Below are 20,097 nucleotides of genomic sequence, written 5' to 3' on the forward strand. Positions count from 1 at the left end.
CTGTCGTTCTGGTGTTAGCCAATGTACCCTTACTGGATGACGGTATTATCGAGTCATCCAACTCTCTGTGCAGTAAGGCCCTCCACTGGCTCTCTGGTAATATGAGGTTAGCGCCTGGTGGGTCACAGCAACTGGCGCATGATATCAAATCAGCTAAACGTGTTCCCTGGATAGGGAATCGCCCCAAAAGATTTAAAGGGGACTGTGTGGTGGTAACGTTTGCCCACCCCGATGTACTTCCTAATGTCCTAACACATATTCTCCCACCTCAGCGTAGAAGAGGTACGGTGGTACCCCTAACACTAAAATTCTTCTATGGGGAACAGCAAAATGTAACTCTACCGAAAACACCAGCACCAGGTTGGGATAACCACTTGAATATGCATAACCGTCGGGCATCCCCCCTAGTACCAAGCACGCTACTACACAATAGATATGATGCCTTGTCTGGTCTTAATAATTGCGACTGACAAGAGGTCAGACATGAGCTTGCTGAAGTGGGTGCAGGATTTGATTTACATCAGTCCCCAAATACTATTACAGAGCCTAACTACGTGGGCCCATCTTGCAATACCTTAGAGGAGGCAACAACATCACGCCTTATTGCCAGTTGGAATATCGCAGGACTAGCCTCTAAACTAGAAGTATTGGGGTGGTTAGAACTTATTAGAACATTTGATATCATATGTTTACAAGAGACCTGGTGTTTAAATTTTAAGGGCCTTGATGGTTTTGTAGCATACGAGTTACCAGCAACGGCTACTACCTCAGGGAGGGCTAAAGGTGGTTTGTTAATCCTGGCCTCTGTGAAAATGCGAATAAGGGTGAAGGAGCATATCACTGTGGGCAACAATTCCCAATTGCTGTGGCTAGCTGATGAGGCAGATAAAAACATTTTGTTGATTAATATGTATAATAATGTTTTTGATGCCAGCAGATACACGATCATTTTAGAACTAGACATCGCAATCAAACAATTGATGAAAGCTTCCAACACAGTTTTTGAGTTCATATATGTTGGAGATTTTAACATTTCTGTTTGTCCTCTCTCTAATCATAAGTTGTGTGGTACTTTGAATCGTGTTGGAGAACCAGCTACGCATTTCCAACACAATACATATGGAGAAATTCTGAACTCCTTCCTATTAGACTACGATCTGGAGATCCTAGAGATTGAACAGGATGGGAAGGGTGATAGTTTGCCAACTTTTGTGGGGAGAGGGGCAAACACTGTAATTGATTTTATTTGCATGTCTTCCGAATTAGCTCATTTTAGTTCTGATGTCAAGGTTGTTGATTACTTGGTTAGTGACCATAACTGTCTTGTTATCGAAACTAGGTTTTGGAAAGTTAGTACAACCCCAGATAGTAGCCCCATTATAAACATTGATGTGCATAGGCCGAATGGATTTAGGATAAGGTGGGCAGGGGATAGAGCAGAAGTAACTTCTAATTGCATTATCTCATGCTGCTCAACAGATATTACATCAATTATTGATGAGAAACCAAACCTGGAGGCCTGTATTCTTCACTTTACGAATATCAATGTTTTTATTAGTGGTAAGTTTACTAGGTTGGCTGGAAATTTTAATAACAAAGCTAGGGGATGGTTTAATAATGCCTGTACTGTGGCATTGAAGTCACTCAAAAACGCACTATCCATTAAACCTAGAGACAAAACAGTTGTAGCTAAGCTTAGATCCGACTATAATTTGGCTCTCAAGCAAAGGAAAGTTGAATTACGTGAGGAAGCTTGGGAGCGATTGGATCTAGCGGCTGTATCGAACAATTGTACTCTTTTTTGGGCAGTAATAAATAGCCCCCTTCTAAAAGATGATAAACTTCCCGTGTTAACCTCAAACGTGGGTAAGGAAGTGTGGGTACAACACTTTTCCGGTATTTTTAACTCTAATATGGCAACGTTGCCGATAAGTTGCTCTTGGCCAGTACTTAATTTAGATATCACCCTGCAGGAGGTCCTAAGTAGTATCAGGGCTAGTAAGGGTGGGAAGGCCCAGGGACCCGACGGTGTCCCAGTTGATATGTACAAATTTGCACCTGATACTTGGGGACCAGTACTAGTCAAAGTTTTTAATGCTGCCGTTCGCTATACCTTTCCGTGCACCTGGTCAGAATCCATAATAGTCCCGATCCATAAGAAAGGGGACCGAGGAAACCCAAAAAACTACCGGCCAATCTCATTGCTGGATTCGTCCGTCAAGATCATGAGCCGTGTACTCCTCGTCCGATTAGAAGAATGGGCTGAGTCTAATCAGATAATGACAGAATGTCAATATGGGTTCAGGAAAGGCAGAGGTTGCATTGAACAATGCTTAAACCTGGAACTCCTGATAGGGAAATACACCCGAGCTAAAAATGGTTCGCTCTACCTCTGCTTCGCTGACTTGAGCAGCGCTTTTGACCTGGTGGACCACGCAATACTATGGACCACCCTGCTAGATATGGGAGCACCTAGGGAAATTATATATTTTCTGGCCCGTTTATACGAGAGGCTTAGCTCGAGCGTCCGTTACGGGCCTTCGGGCGAATGCACAGATAAATTTAGGGTCAGGAGAGGTATTAGACAAGGGTGTGTTTTGGCACCCTTGCTTTTCACTCTGTTTATTAATGAAATAGATGTGATCCTAAAGAAGGCACCAGCGGACGCCCCTAGAGTAAACACAACTACCATCCCTGTGTTACTCTATGCGGATGACGCTGTGTTGCTCTCTAGGACCCCCCGGGGTCTGCAGCTTTTGATGGATAAATTTGTGGCCTTTATTGAAAAGAGAAAGCTGGTCATCAATAAGAGTAAGACCTATGTGATGGAGTGTGGAGCTAGTAAAGTCAAAACAAAAAAGCCCTATAGGTATCTCATCGATGGCCAAGAGGTGCAGTGCGTGGAAAATTTTTGCTACCTGGGGGTCAACTTTTCCAAAAATGGCCGCTGGGACATCGAGCACAAGGTGGTGCGCGACAAAATGACCAGGAGTGCCAATGGTATATTTGCTTTTGCAAGTAAACTAGGCAGTAGAAGACCTAAAGCAATGCTTAAGATTTTTGAAGCTAGGTGTCTCTCTGCAGCCCTCTACGGAGCAGGGGTATGGGGGGTTTCCAGGGCAGAATCTTTACAGGTAGAAGAGAATACATTTCTGAAAAAATTATTGTGTCTCCCGACTTCTACTGCTAACAGTTTGGTCCATAAAGAATTAGGACTATGTCATCTAAATGATCTACTATTATTGAGACCTTTGATGTTGTGGCGTTCGGTCTGGATGAAAGATGAAACCTCATTTAATAGGGCCATCATTGAGGATTGTCTTCGTCTCGACTATTTTCTCAGAATCCCATGGATAAAATACATAATTGAATCCTTTTCTAATGTGTTCGGGTTTGACGTTACATCAGATCATTGTTCTGCTTCTGATCTCTCTAAAGAGAGTCTGAAATTAATTTTCCTAAATCACTGTGCAGAAAGACGGGCCACGGATGATCTCAAACTTTCCACTTGTATACGTTATAACCATTTGAACGAATTCGTGGGCCTACATCCTTACCTCACTCAGGTAACTAAAGGGCAACATCGGTTTGTTCTCACCAGGTTGAGGATGGGTACGGTCCACCTATTGGTTGCATTTCCTGAGATTAAAACACGCCCCACAGGTCCTTGTCGGTGCGACAACATTTCAGAACAAAGCACAGAGCACTTTCTACTTACTTGTAACCTGTATAGCGAATGTCGTAAATTCTTTTTAAAACCTTTATTTATTAAATTTGGAGTCAGAACTGTTAAAGCGGCAATGAAATTACTTTTTAACCTGCACCATCCTGACATCTGTTTTTATACGGCCAGTTATCTACTTAGGGCCATCAGCTATAGGAAAAGCATGATTTTTTTAAATTAACATTTTTATTATTCTAATCTTTTTAAGTGTGTTACTTGATTTATTATATGTACCATACTGTGTTTTCTTTCTCTGTGGATTGCGATTGTCTTGTCCTGAATATTTTTAACATGTTTTTCTGTATGTATGTACTTTTATGGACATGATTTACATGTTTCCGAATAAAGTTTATTGAATTGAATTGCCTCCTCTGAGGATATTTTCTTATTCCCATATTGCAAATTTGGCCCTTTCAAAATGTCTGCTATTCTAGTAGCTATTAGCATTTTCTTAATATTGTCTTGATTACCAAATACCGGAGCTTTACTAGTGATATTTACCAAGAGGAAGTATTTTCTGTACATAATAGCATGGCCAAAGGAAAGCTGGAAATGATGCTGATAATGCAGTTCCCATTTTGGCTGTTTCATCAGGATTGGAATTTGGAAGTTCTAGTCAAGCCTCAAATACATCGTCGTAAGTATATTAAGTATCTATAGTCCTAATTTTGTAGGTTGGTAGCTCTGAAAGGATGCGGCTGCTTCTGTAGTTTCAGAGACTTGACTTATCAACCTCTCCACTCCTGCTACATGAGCAGTGAGAGGCTGTTACGCCCTTCAGCATGCAGAGGTCAGCAGCAGCGTGTGCTACAAACACAAGTATGAAACTCGACTTCTACTGCAACAAGACAGAGGTGTGAGTGTTTTTTTTTAACCACTCTGTTTTTCTTGACCTGCAAGAAACACAATTTCTTATTTCAGCTGCAGAAACAATTACAAGCACGTGTGCCACATCTGAAGTAGTATTCTGCACCTGTGAAAAGCTCAGTTCTTTTTTTTTGTTTCTCGCCTAGGCAGCGCATTCGCTTGCTTCCAGGCATGTGGTATTCAGTCTATGGGCTTTGAACACCCAGCTCTTACCATTGGTTCTTTCATCTTCCTTTAGAAATTCCTTTGTTTTGTTGCTGAACAGTATACCTTTGTCCTGCGTTTTGACTGTTATGTTCCACCCTTTAGATCGCCCCTGCTACATGGATCCTTGCACTATTGGCCATATGTTTTAGTATTGGCCAAACAAACACCCGGGTAGAATGAAGCTTGATTGGCCTACATCATAGAGTGACACTTGAGCCGAACAATTCTAGATAGACGAGATTTGAAGAACAGAGTGATCTTTGACTGGCTGCTGCAAAGAGCAGACCGTACCAGATGACCCACTGTAAGAGGTGGTTAGGCTTTGGTGCTACGTCCTGTTTGATATCCGGGCGGGGGTCTCGTGTAATTTTCATCTGCAGAAGATAAATAAGCAGCAACTCCGGCTTGTATATAATATTGAAAAAGCTTCCGCTTTAACCCCTCCCATCCCTTCCCCTACAATGCTCACCTGGCATGACCTCATGCCATAATGTCTCCACTAGTGAGAAGTGAGCAGTGAGCAGTGAGATCAGGCACACATAGAAGTGCCTGCTGTCACTGCAGTCAGGAAAAAAACCAGAGCCCGATAGAGACCTGTATCGAGGTCCCCTTTAAAAAAACTGCTGGTGCTTAGACCCGGCCAACTTAAAGCCCTGGTTGTCCACCTTAAAACTTTCTTTGCACTGCTGCCCATTTCACTAGTGTTCAGCAGTGTGTTTTCAACCATTCTGCTATACAACTGATAAGATGCATATGTATTTATAACTACCAATTGTGAAGCCGGGATATGTAATTTGGTCTCACCACGAGAACAAAGTCTGAAACACTTAAATTCACATTTTCTCGGAAAGAAAAGCTAGCGATGGATGAGACATGGCATTTTTTCAACAGGCTACATGTGTGTGAGACGCTACTCAATTGGTGTATGTTTAAAGCAATACCCTTTCTTCTGAAATAAATGCTACAACATTAAGAGAATAAAAGCTTCCGACTGGGAAATAAAACAACAATCTTTGAACTTCTTAAACACATAGAAGCAAATAAAAAAAACCCTAAGGTAATGCAAAATTAATACTCAAGGATTTATTTGGAAACTCATATTTGTAAATGCCTTGCGAAAGACGATTCTGGAATTAAACTTCAATGGCAAGAATTCAATTTGAAATGTAGTAGCGGGACTCTAGCCTACATTCACAGGAGGCTCATCTCACAGTGATTGATTGTCTATGTTGAGATTTAGCACTATGTAAATGAATAAAATGGACACTAGGGTCTTTGCAGCCAATTTGAAGAAAGAAATTAGCGACAACTGTGTTACATCCAAACTAAAAGAATAGTCAATTGGTAGAACATGGAAAAATGTCCGAAGTAGAATATGCCACAAACAATACAGAGACCTTTAGATCACAGTAGACACCCAATGGGGTACCTGGGAAGCAGTAGTCTCATATTCAAGATGCCAACTGAGAACAAGGAGAACATAGTCCTAACCTCAATTGGAGCAAACACGTGCAACACTAGGAAATTCACTGTATGTCCCTCAAGCATCGGTTACCTTATCTGTCAAAACAGGAAATGCATGTTAACTGGCTAAACACCAGTATTCTGCACTACACAAGACAAGCCTCAGAAAAACCAATTTCAATTGCATATTTAGGAGAAAGGTTTGGTAGTAGGTGGGTCACTTTCAGTGTGGTGCTGCCAGTTGCCTTAGTGTGAAAATCCCATAATCATGTAACATTTAGCGTTACAATAATGCGAACAATGGTGTCCTTAAAGAAAAATGTTTTCAAAAGAAGTCAGAAGATGAAATTTGTGTTGTAAAGGCATATACAGCAAAGTACTGCATTGTAAATACCTTTGACAAAGTTCTAGTATTTTCACTGCAGCTTTAAGAAAAAGCACGTACGCACGTCTTTGCTATTTGATTTTTTTTAAAAACATAAATCCAACAACATATCATGACAGCAAAGTAAAACAAATGGATGATTAAGAGTGATTAATGAACAGCACTGTTACTTTATATCATGTTGATGCATACAAACAGCAAACCCTTACAGAATTTAGAAAATCTATAAATTGCAATTAATATGTAATCGTGTCGCCAAAGAAATTACATCAAACACGGAGTAGCTCTCAAATAAAAGTGATACATTACTGCATTTACAGTCTAACAAAAGGGCTACTTAAGACCATCATCTAAACATAATATGTGACCATCATCAAAATGCCATGGCAGCAGTATGGCATTCTGAACGCCCAACACCCAGAATGCATTATTTAGGGGTCAAGGGCATCACATTTCTGTTTTTATTTTGTCCACCAGAGAAGTAGGCCCAACCCCGGGAGCACAAATTCTTATCTACCAGTTAAAAATACATCAGTATGTCTCTGTGAAAGAAGATTTTCTGTCCGCATCCATTTTCATTAAGGAACCACCACCTGGAACTACCTACCTAATTGCTTTACACCAGAGGTCTTCAAACTTTTGGATGCGGAGAAGCCCCTGTCAACATTTTGAGGTGTAAGGACCCCTCCTGACAAAAATTTCTAAACCTGTGGGCAGGGCTACTAGAATTATGAGGCAGGTGAGGACAAAATTACGCAACAGGCTTGACTAAGTAGTGTGAGAAGAAAATGTAAGTGATGTTATGTGATGCCTCCTATTTTGGGATAGCATTGCTTCATTATTTTGACATTTTGTACACACAGTAACACTGAGGAAAAATGTCACCCCATCAGTACCCGTTTATAACCAAAATACAGCAATTAACAACGGAAAGATTTCTAGTCAACCTTTGAGAAGGGCCTTCCACTCCGCAGGAATACCTGCTGCCAGATTAGAAGCTCACTTGGCCCTGGCCAGGAGAAACAGGGGTCCCTAAAAACCTGTGCAGAGCTAAGCAGTTTACCCAGGCAGCTTTCCTCTCACCCCACTCCCTTCCACTCCTCTCTCCTCTCCTAACCCTGGATCCCTCTCTCACTTTGCAGGCCCTTTTCTTTTACCCCTTTTTACAACATCTGAACTGTCACCATTCAACCTCTCACTTCACCTTAAATCACCTCTTGCCATTTTGTCTTTTCACTGCCCTCATCTTGAACAGTCTCTCACCTTTCTTTATCTCATGGCCTCTCTGGTCCCGTCACCTCCCGTGCCCCTCAGCACTTCTCATTCACCTCGTCTCTCCATTCAAATTTTTGTCTATTTGTATCTTACACCTCTCCAGTCCCCCATTCAACTTTCACATCTCCCCTTTGTTCTAACAGAAGCCCTTACCTTTGTCTCACACTCATTTCTTGCGTGTCCACGCTTCTCTTTGGCAATTCACATTTCTCCTCAACCCTGTTCTCTTCAATCAAATTCTCTCACTCCCTTGCTGTCTTCTCTCATCCTCTCATCTCTCCTCACCAAGCATACAGGTCGGACTCTGCTTATTGTTCCCTAATTCAAGAAGGCATGAGTTGTCTGTTTCACTGTTTTGGTGCAGGCCGCGCAGTTATGGAACTTGCACCCTCCTTTGCTTCGCTCCACCAAGAATCTATTATCCTTTAGGAAGATGTAAAAACCTTTCTCTATGCTCTGTAGGCTACCCCATTTGGCTGGTTCTCCTTCTCCTTCTGTGTGTTTCTCATTTGGCTTCAGGCAGCAGATGGTTATTAGCCCCAAGACATCTTTTGGTAACAGTAGCGCACTACAAATGTAAATAATAATATTAGCCAGAAGCAGGGGAGTCACTAGACCAGAAATTCGGAGGGGACCAACATTCCCAGCCAGGGCTGGCCCTAACACTGGTCGCAAATGGTGCAACAGTCTTTTTTGGTGCCCCACCCCAGTTTCATCCTTCTCTATGAATTCCTTTGCTGCCACTCACCAACAATGCACCTTTCTGACAAACATTTCAATTTTTTATAGCGCTATTCATAGTTTACTCACACTCAGTTCTGTGATCTGCATGGTGCACGTTCTTTGTAGCAGGCACATTAACCCTCTGCACACTGTGTGGGTGACAAGAGTGCCCATGTGAGTGCACGGTGAGCGATGCAACAGTGCAAGATTAGGGTAAGAGGAGTGACTGCAGGGTGAGTGGGTGGCGTATGAATTTGGGTGCACATGCAAGTTCAGAATGAGACGAATGAATGTATGATTACTGATGGGCTTGTTTGAGTGAGTTGCATATTGAGCAGGTGAGTGGAGTGTCACATGAGTGCAGGATGAGTAGTGTACCCATGTGACGCCAGGGTGAGGTATAGGGTGAATAGCGCAAGTGCATTGTGAGTGCAGAGTGAGCGGGTGAATGGTGTGAGTGCAGGGTGAATTGTGTGAGTGCATGGTGATCAGGGTGAGAGTGAAATTGAAGGGCAAGAATGAGGAGTGAGTTGTCTGAATGCAGGGTGCATTCCCAGACACTTGAAGTAACTCAGCATGTTATTGATGGCGGCGTAGGGTTTAGGATGTAAGTTAAACTACTGCAGCATTAATCGGGGATCGAGGGTGGAGGAAATAAATAATGTGCTGATCCTGCAACAAATTTACAGTCCTATGGTTAGGGTTGCCAGCAGATTATTTTGATGGCCTAGTTGGTACAAAAATAAGCAATCACCTAAATCTGTATTTTCAGCACTTATGTGCATACTTCGAACAGCAAATATAAATAGAAAGCACTTTTAATTGTGTTCTAGGCTTGCGTCAATGATTCATGACTGACAAAGAGAAAAAAAGACAGAAAAGTCACATAACTAATGCATACAAAGGTTTGTATTTAAAAGTCTATTTAGTGTCAAGAGGAGGTCTTTGCAGGCTCTTTAAACAAAACAGGCAGGCATTTTTATTTTGGCAACCTTACTTTATATTCCTTTTCATAAAATGCATCCTCACACTACTGAAGTAATTGTAAAGTACAAATGTAAGGCACAGGCACAGTGGGGGCCCAGGGGGTACTGAAACCAGGAAAAAAACTAAGCCTCTGTAACCAGTACATGCCTTTGACTCTGTACAAAGGCATGTAAATACGCAAATGGTCTTTAAAGACCTGTGAAAAACACAGACCTGCCGGAGATGACTCCAGACACTGCCCAGCCGAGCCCCCAGCACTGAACTGAATCAGCAGCCGGGCTGAGAGACACGACGAGGGAGGAGGGGAGCTGAAGCCCTTGGGCCTGGGCAGAAGTAGGACTGTGGAGGCACGACCCCCTTTGCATCGCTCCACGGCCCCCCTGGGGGTCGCGTCCCACAGTTTGAAGACCCTTGCTTTACACTGTTAAAAGACAGCTTGAAATTCAGTAAATCCTTAAAGACCCACCTTTTAACTATGGTATTCTGATAATACCATTTTTCCCATTGACTACCTATACAAAATGTATCTTACTTTGCCGGACAAATAATGGTGTCCACTCCTAAACGTGGTTGTGTTGATGTGCCTTTCTCTATAATTCCTTTATGTGCCTGCTCGTTCTTGTACCGGTCTTAAACTGTGCCCAGTCCCAGTACTTGTAGCACATGTAGTCTCTTTGCCTTCCCATTACCGTGGCAGTTTGTCCCACAAAGGCGGGGCAGGCATGCGTGCTCCCATCACACATGCATACAGTGCAATCTTTGGAAACCCAAATATGAAGTGGGGCTAGATTCGGGCAAAACAAATGTGTTCGCTACGGCAATAGTTACCCAGGGAACGTGCACCAACTGCACGAGGAAAGGCTGACGCCCCATTAATTGTGTTGGACGTAATACTCCCACATACACACGCTAAAGGGAACTCATGGTTTTTCTGTGTTTTTTTATTTGAGAGATTACGTGTTTGCCCCTTCGTTTTGTTGAAGAGAGCAGTTATTAAACAAACAAAAAAGCACTCTACTTTCTGGCTAGCCACAGCTACACCCTGTCTCTAAAAAATTACCTAAGGTTTGCACCTGCCCCCTCCATAAATGAAGACCTGTAGGAAAAAGGGCTTTAGTTAATGGTTTTTCTTTAGCAGGATCATTGAGATCTAAAAACCTCAGTATCTCCCCCAATAAGGCAAGAAGGAAGCATTTGAGGAAGAAGGATCACTAACTTTAATTGAGATGACAGCCTTCTAGCAGCCATTTTCCATCGCATGGCTGGTTCCCCTCTGTCTCCCCTGACCCCCTTCTATCGCTAAATGCTCCTCCACCCTTTTGCAGTTTGCTGCACTGTTAGAAAGTTTGCCATCTCTCTCCATGAAAAGGAGAAGTCGACTTATTGGCTCTAAAGAGAAGCCTAAAAGAAGAGAAGGAGGAGATTTTGGCTCAACACTGCCCCCAATTTCTGTTACTTATTGAACCTAATTCTATGCCTCCTTTTATCCCCTTACTCCTCACTAAAATGTCTTGGAAGCTCTGCAACTGAACAATGAATTAAGAAGGCAGGGACAACCAGATTAAGAAGTCAGGGACAAACGGAGGGAGGGCGGGTTGGTGGGTTAAGAAGGCACGACAGCAGGCGGGGCGGGTTAAGAAGGCACGGACAACAGGAGGGAGGGCGGGTGGTTTAAGAAGGCATGGGCAACTGGAGGGAGGGCGGGGGGATAAGAAGGCACAGACAACGGGAGGGAGGTTGGAGGTTTAAGAAGGCACGACATCGGGAGGGAGGGCGGGGGAGTTAGGAAGGTACGGACAACGGGAGGGCGGGTGGGGGGGTTAAAGAAGGCAAGACAACGGGAGGGGGTAAAGAAGGCCCCAAAGCAAGTTGTGCCTTAGAAACTCGATAAAGAAAATAGTGCTTAAAGAATAAATAATAGGTACAGTGTAACAAGCGAAGTAAAGGGCCAGTCGCCATGGGAGATGACAAATGAAGAGGAGCCGGTACTAAGGAAGGACTAATAAGCCTCTTTATGAATCAGATGCCAGCATTTAGGAAGGGCAATGAAACAAGCCAATGGCAAATAAAGACGTAGAGTGGGTGGGACTTCTATTCTCTACACCACCACAACAAGTCTCGCAGAGCAGGACACGCGCGCTGACTCAGGCACGACCTAAAAAGCACTGCAAGATGCCTATCCATGTTTCGGTGCATATTTACAACTTTCAGGAATTCACAAGAGTTTACAGAAGTTGTCCTGGAAATTGGATTCCTAGAAAACGTTTGTGATCTCTATTTGTACACAAGCAAAAATAGCTGTGAGAAAGTGGTCTATTAGTTGTAGGTGCTCATCACAAGTAATAAACTCACAATTTTGTTAGGTCAAGTCAAAGGTTTTAGTAATTTACATCTTAGCTGAAACCCTTGTAGTTGTGGCAGAAATCAGACAGGCTTAACTTAGAGAAAATGTATAAGCATAGCAAAATAGTTAAAAAATCGACAACATAATAATAATTCCATTCCAGTTGATAAAAATAGAGAAACAATGAATGAGCAAAATTATATTTAAAAAATCTAATAAGGGGTAGCAAAGATAGAATTTGTAAAGATTTAGGTGAAAATATTGTGAGAAAGCGTACAGTGCGAATGACAGTCAGTGGTGTAGACAGGGACCCAGGCATGGTTTGACGCCAACCTTGATGCAGGGCAGATAGACCAAGTAGAATGGCTATGCTAGAGCCCGGAAGTAGGAAAGTTGGAAAAAGTTTCCAAGACCCATCTGAAAAGCGACATTGTTATTTTTCTGCAGTAAATCATTTCCCCACATGGAACAAACCTGAAATTCTGATGCTGTGGAACTGCCTGTAATAAATAACTTAAGAACTGAGACTTTCTGGGAACATCACAATCTCGTTCTGCTATAGAATTGATAATTGGCGCTCTACGTTCAACACTGCCACCATTTGTAAGCACTGTAACGATCTCACCTTGATTATCCCTAAACTAATAGCCAATAGTACGCTTTTGATATAGTGTCCATCACCATTATATATACTTAATGTGATTGACCGCCACACTTGTTTCAGAATTGTTCATCTAACTTATTTTTCTTTATGTTTTTCTCCATGATTATCTGTGTGGCAAGAGCTGGTCTTTAATTTTGAGGCCAGAGATACTAACGTGGTCCACCTCCCCATGGATCATTTTGGTGTATGTAGCCCTATACACAGTAGACACGACTAACTGTGGTACTGTCCTGACTGTCTCTTTATACCCCTCCCCCTCTTGTCGTTTTACATCGGAACACCTCCCAGGTCCTTTTGGTGGCACTGCTTCCACTGATGAGGCCACTCCTTATACACCAGTTTACCCTTTTTCTCACTTCCTCTTTATCATGAAGAAGCGCTAGGGATCTCCTCCTGAGACCACGTAAAGCGAGAAACATGCCCACCTATCACATCTCACTTTTACAAATGCACAATATCCTTTAGCTACTGAGGGCCATAATTACCTTTAAGCAGCACTCAACCTTTTGGTTTTTAACTATGACATGGGGATCCCTTTCATTAAATCCATTCACTTTCGATACCCTCTAGACCTCTTTTTAACTTACCTATCACAGAACTAGCACTGACCCACACACATCATTCGGCGTGATAACTAAAACGATCTCAGTTAAAGCGAATCTTCCGGGGACCCATAGGGCATTGCAGTGCCGGCCCGACAAAGAGCACTGCCCTATGATGAAGCATGGCATCCTTCGGGATGCTTTCCCCTCTTTCTGAAACGACTTCTCCTACACATTTCTTATAAGAACAGTAGCCGTCTTTAGTAAAGATTCTTAACTCTGAAGCACAGGGCGCTGAACCTTCATTTAGCTGTCTGTCCCCTCTTCTAATTTTTTTTATTATTTTTGCTGGTGTCCATTTCACAATATCTTGCAGCCACTTCCAAAAATCAGGAGCTTTTCTTGCTTTCCAGCTCATTGAGAAATTTCACTTTGCTATCATCAGTGCCAGGTCAATAAATGTGCATATTTGCCTCAGCAGGGTGATCGCGGGGCGTCAGGTATCCGTACGTTTTTTGAAGGGACTTACCGCTTTCCCTCATGGGCCTCGAGGTCCCGAATTTTGAACTATATTATATGGCAGCACACCTCTATTGGCTTGACTTGAATGATAACTGGGAAAAACGCCTTTTGCCGGCCACACATGAAGGAAAATCCCTACCAATACTACTAATGAGTGGTTCACTGGTTCCTGCTGCCTTTACCTACATCATTGGTAGAGAGTCATTTGTACAGTGCTTAAACCACACCCTTTTCCCCCAGATATGCCACTAAGGGTGCCACAACCTTTTCCACGAATTGCCGATTTAATGCGGATATAGAAATAACGACATGGAGGCTGTGCTAATATTGGGGACCTTTATCCAGAGGGGCAGGTCCTCACTAGGGAGGATGCCATGGAGTCCTTCTCTTTAGGTACAGGACAATATCTACAGTACATTAAAAGTTCGACCATGGCACACACGCTTTATCAGACATTTCCTGAGGCGCCACCCCAATCCCACACCCTAGTCATGCTACTGGAGATGGCACCAGGCCACAGACAAATCTCGCATATTTATAGAGAAATTCGGAATGATCTGCCACTCGCACCACTTCCTATACAGATTAAATGAGAGGAGATCCTGGGAGGCCCATTCTCAACTAAAGAATGGACTAAAATACATGAGGGAGTGAAGACAGTTCTAATGCCCATTTCAAACCACTGCAATATAACTTTATACTATAAACCTCACCCCAACGAGCTTACATTCTATATACCCCACCCGATCTGACTGCTATCCACGCTGTAGGGCCACGACAGCGGACGATATCCATATGGTATGGCCCTGCTCCTCCCTATCATCATTCTGGCAGGAGGTTATACACAATCTGAATGGGGCTTCAGGTTTTACTGTGCCATTAGAGATCTGTCAGGTGCTCCTGGAACTGCATCCTTCTCCTGTAAAAAATAAAACAAAATAAGCAGGAAATGTGTTCTACACTGCTTGGTTTTGGCAAAACGTTGCATAGTGATAAATTGGCTAAGCCCGGCTCCCACTAACTATTTGGCATGGTTGAGATATACTACCGAGTGGGGAACTGCTGAAGAGGTGCGCATGAGACACGTACGTAAGGATGACAGACTTGAGGATGACCTGAGAGGTTGGTCCTCCATGTTACATGATTTGAAGGTGTGTCAGGATCCGGCAGCTCCGGAAAGCAGGCCTACTTAAGGTACCACATATAATCCCACATGGTTACGATAAATACTGGGAACACTGGTCGGCGGGGCACTGCGCCACGAACACCCACAACCCACTTTTTTAGGTCTTTTTCCTAGGCAGTGCGCATGTGTTGCTCTAGGAAAAAGGACCTCTTGGAATCGCTCCAGACTTTTTGCATGCTTGTGCGTGTGTTTTTAAAAAAGTTTTTTTCTTATTAGTCTTGCATGTGTCTTTCGAAAAAAGACAGCACACGATTGGGCAAAGGCAGGTGCCTAGAGTTGTAGCCGCCCACGGCCTAAGGCTTGTGGTTATGCGAAACCTGCCATATGTTTTTAAGTCTCATCTGGCGTTAGCAGTGCGCCAGGGCTTCTTGTAATCAATACGGATTCCAAAGCTTTCAAAGGTGGATTTGAAGCTCCGCCCATCTTTTTTATTCGCTGGCTTCATCCTACATGCTAAACGTTGGCTCACTCCTTGTTAACGCCCTATCTACTTTTGGCTCCGCCCACCGGGATTGGATATCTCACTTGCGGCGTTACACGGTCTACTTCATTAGCTGGGGTGCACTATATTTTTTGCACAAAACTGACAGCTTGTTTAACCTCATTAGCATCTTATGTTCTGAAAAATAGCATCTTATTCTTAGTCCAATCTTAAAGACTATCAGAATCGCTTTTAAACTGTGGATTATCTATACATGTTATGAACTTCTGAGAAGCTCGTCTCCTGGGTTAACCCTTTACTTGCAACTTTAGGGAACACCTACGAAGCTTTTAAACCTCTACACAAGAGAGGGCGAAAGCCCCAGGGGTAAAGCATGGCAGATCCAATTTCATGAGCGGGTCTCCAGGAGGAGCTGTGTTTTCATGTCTTGATGCCTGTTTGTCTGTGAGCCAGGAAAACAGGCCCGGACTGATAATGTCGGGCACCGGGCAATCCCCCGGTAGGCTGGAAGGGGGTGGGGGCCGGTTTTGGGACAGGGGGCCGATTTGGACCCTGACAGTGACTTGACAGGCCTTCCGACTGTACTAGTCTGACTGTGTTGAAATACAGTCATATTAGTACTCTGCCGTGTCTCTCCGTCCGTTACCCAATTTTCTTTTATTAAAAGAAATCCACTTGCTGCTGCACATACATGCTGCTCGCAACGCTCAAATGTCTCATGCCCCCGCCGAATCTGCGCGCCGCGGTTTCACAGTTCACCCTTAGCTGGGGTGGGTCTGGTGATGATGATCATGCGCATTGGGGCTAGCGCAGCCCCAATGCGCATGATCATCTTTACAAAAAGTGTGTGTGACTTGCAGAGGGGACTTAGGAGGAGGCAGGCATCTCATGATCTGAGAGGCCAGACATACGAGTCGACACTGAGGAGAGGCACTCCATAATTTATTACATCTAGACCCCCTTTTTCCGCCTGCAGGTGAGTCCAGTCGTTTGCATGAAAATATGCAATCCCTGATTACAGCACTGAGGGGCCGGCCGGGCCGGAATTAAAAGCAAAAGGCTAGGCCCCAAAATAAACAGCATTTCCGGCATGAAACGCACTGGTAGCTTACATTAACCCCTCCCCTGCTGATGACGGAACCGCTCCGTCATCAGCTGCGGTGGCGCTGTGCTGATGACGGAGCGGTTCCGTCATGGCCCGCCCGACGCTCCTGCGCGGCGCGAATTCCGCGCCTGCGCTGAGCGTTCTATTGAGCGGGCGGGCCATGACGGAACCGCTCCGTCATAAGCACAGCGCAACAGACGCTGGTGACGGAGCGGTTCCGTCACCAGCATGCGCCCGCCGTATTTCCGCCCCCTTAGCACTGCGGCGGAATAGCCGCTGCAGTGAAGGGGTTAACAAGCAGGGCAAGGCGTATGGCACAGGCTCGACCACAATGATTAACGAATAGCAACGCCAACAGATTGCCTCTTTTCACTGCTCTCGAGGCAATGATGTATTTTTTTGCTCAGGAAAATGGGCCTTCGCAGCGCTGCAGGTGTGAAATTAGAAGGTACGTTCAATGAGAGGGCAGCTGTCGCCCCCCCTGGCTTTCAAGGGAAGAGGTAAAGGACTGCGTGGAGGGAGGGAGGGGGGGGCAGGCATGAGCTAAGTGACGGAATGAAAGCGTGAAGAACGGAAGGAGGGACAGAGGTAGAAAGGACAGAAGGAAAGACAAACAAAAGCAAAGGAGTTAAAAAAGAAGGAAAAGGGAAAAAAGGAGAGGAAGGTGCGCAAAGGGAAGAAAGGAAAGAGTGTAGAATGAAAGGACGGAAAAAAGGAAGAATGGGAAAAAAGGAAGAAAGGGAGCGGGAAGGGAGAAAAGGAGAACACTAACCATGAAAGGAAGGAAAGGAAAGTGTATAGGAAGGGGAGTGCAGATGAGCAAGGGAGTGAGGGAGAGTGAAGGAAGGACTTATAAAAGGAACAAAAGGAGGGTTAGTGGTGCAGGAAGAATGAAAGCGAGTATGGTATAGAGGGGGGAGATGAAATAAGTGTGAGGAATGGCGACGGCCGATGGGGCAATAAACTCAAATTAGAAGACAGGACAGTAGAAACGAAGGTAGTGAATGAAGGAACAAGATATATATAAAAGAGAAAATAAGGGGAAGAAGGAAGTACGGCTGAAAGGAATGGGAGCAGATGGAAGGAGTAGAAAGATGGAGATGGAATGGTTAAAGAAAATAGAAACGAAGCAAAAGAGCAACTAAGGAAGAGAGGAAGTAGGAAGAGAATGGTGAAATGTTGACAGAAATAAAGGAGGAGGAGCTGAAAGTATGGCAATATGGTATACACGAACAAATTAAAAGAGTGAAGAACGAAAGAAGTGAGAAAGAAAGGAAAGAAAGAAGGAAGGTTTAAAGTGGGCAGGTATAAAGTAAGGTGGAGAAAGGATGAAAAGTTAAGTAAAATACGAAGGAAATAAAAAAAGGGAGGAAGAGAAGATAAAAGAAATACAGGTAAGGAGAGGAAGGAATGAGGAGAAAAGACATTAAAGGAAGGAAGACGAAGGAATGAGGGAGAGTTGAATAATGTACAATAAAATGGAAGGAACGAACAAATGAAAAGGAGTGAAGAAAAATTGAAAAAGAAACTTAGCGTGGAGGGTAAAATTGAGGCCTATCTCTGATATTTATCTCTAGCGCTGCCCAAAGCTGCTCGAATTCCCCACGGGTAAGCCTCCCCGCCTTCCGGTCTGGAAGGGCTCGGTAAGCATTGGTGTCAGATGAAGAAGCTAACCCCCTCCTAATGTAGCGACGTGGATTCAGTTTACTTCCCAGCAATGTTGTACCCCCTTAGATATCTTTTGTACTTTAGAAGGTTTCTGTTTCACAGTTTTATAAGACACATCAATATTCGTATTTTTTCAGAGAAGAGAAAAATAATTGAAACAGCTTTCATCGTACAGCTCCAAGCAGTCTAACATAATATATACTTGTATGCAATTTATAAATGAAACCTCATCCGTTCCAGCAAATGCACGTTTATCAGCTCTACATCCGATAACACAGTCTGTTAGGACTTGTAAACAGGATCTGTACTTGAGGATACTTAAATGAGAAAAAGGTGCAGTAATCAGAATTCACTAAATACATAGGATGCTAGAACTAACAAAATTACTCAATCATACAGAGATGTGGCTGGCTATAACGGTTGCATTCAGATGCCACTGGAGTCAATGGGCCCGATTCACAGAACTAACAAGACACAATCCTAAACTTACTACCATTTTGGTATTCACAGAAGGCACTTACTCATTTTGGTATTCACAGAAGGCACTTGCCTATTTTGGTATTCACAGAAGGCACTTACTCATTGATGAGTAACTACCTTAAGACATAACAGAACTAACTTAAGACATAATCCTAAACTTACTACCATTTATTTTAGTATTCACAGAAGGCACTTACTCATTTTGGTATTCACAAAAGGCACTTACTCATTTGGTATTCACAGAAGGCACTTACTCATTGATGAATAAGTGCCTTCTGTGAATACCAAAATGAATAAGTGCCTTCTCTGAATACCAAAATGGTAGTAAGTTTAGGATTATGTCTAAAATTATTTCTGTGAATCGGGCGCCAATGCGTGTGGCTTTGATGCACAGTTTTTAATTTAACAGGGACTACTAACAAAGGTTGGATGAGGGAATAAAAAGGTGTCACCATCACCGACTCACAAGTATGTCTCACTTTGAGCATTTATATCTGAGAAATTTCTGGGTTAGATCGGTATGCTTCAAGAAAATTGTTTGACATGATGAAAAATTAATTGAGCAGGATTAAGATTCTGAATTGTGCAAGCAGATGGAAAGACTAAAGGTACATAGCATTCAATACAGGCAAAGAAAATTAAAATTAAATCGCAACCCAGATAAAAATAACAAAACACGTACCGGTTAGCCAAATGCCACAGTTCCAACAGGTTTGGAGACATTGAATATTTTTCGTATGATTCTCGAGAGAAGAAGACATCAATTCCATTTTTTAGCACAACGTCGCTATGGAAGAAATATCGGATTAGTTTAAGAGCACTGTTCAATTCAATTCAATGTACTTTATTCGGTTTACTTGATACGAAACCATAAAAGTTGCAAATTACAAAATACATTATAATCACAGGTTAAAATACACAATTTACAAACACATTAAATGTACTCGTTCCCGGTTTATAAAACAGTAGTAGTGATATAACGTCAATGTCAGCGAAATGGGGAGGGCATCATAAAAGATCCAATAAATAGTATGAGTTAATAAAATCATAAAATACTTTAACCAATTCATTTAGAGTTCCAGTCATTTTCTATACTTCAAAGAACATTTCAGAAAACCGGCCACAAAAGGAATACATTCAGGTTTTAACAGTTACAGATAACAGAGAGCGGGACGTACGTGCACAATATTTAACTTTTTTAAAAGAGTTTTTAAATAAAAGATCCTCGGCATTTCATAAAATTTACAGAAAAACATGAAGTGCAGCAGGTCCTGTGGAGACAAGTTGTCGCAGCCACGGGGTGCTAGCACTTTCCCTTTATGACATCCCCTTGGAACAGCTGGTAAAAGATGGAAGAGGTCCATTCTAAACCTGATTAGTAAAAATATCTCATAGGCTGGTAACGGCCAAGATAAATATGGCCTACTGATGTTTTAAACATCGGGTATTTACGAACACTTGGCTTCAACAGTTCTTTCCCCACTCTTTTCATAATTTTACGCTGGGTAAAAG

The 20,097-nt window shown here is 43.0% G+C and overlaps 1 protein-coding gene across 1 annotated transcript in view; it reads right to left on the bottom strand.

Moving 5' to 3' along the window:
* ICE2 (interactor of little elongation complex ELL subunit 2) overlaps positions 1–20,097 on the bottom strand; it is an 823,034-nt gene that overhangs the window by 790,910 nt on the left and 12,027 nt on the right. The window contains exon 2 of the mRNA XM_086955805.1: positions 19,268–19,372. Within this exon, the coding sequence (XP_086811931.1) occupies positions 19,268–19,372 (105 nt within the window). The remainder of the gene's footprint in view (positions 1–19,267; positions 19,373–20,097) is intronic.

Source organism: Lissotriton vulgaris, chromosome 2_1, assembly GCF_964263255.1.
Source record: "Lissotriton vulgaris chromosome 2_1, aLisVul1.2, whole genome shotgun sequence".
Taxonomy (NCBI): Eukaryota; Metazoa; Chordata; class Amphibia; order Caudata; family Salamandridae; genus Lissotriton; species Lissotriton vulgaris.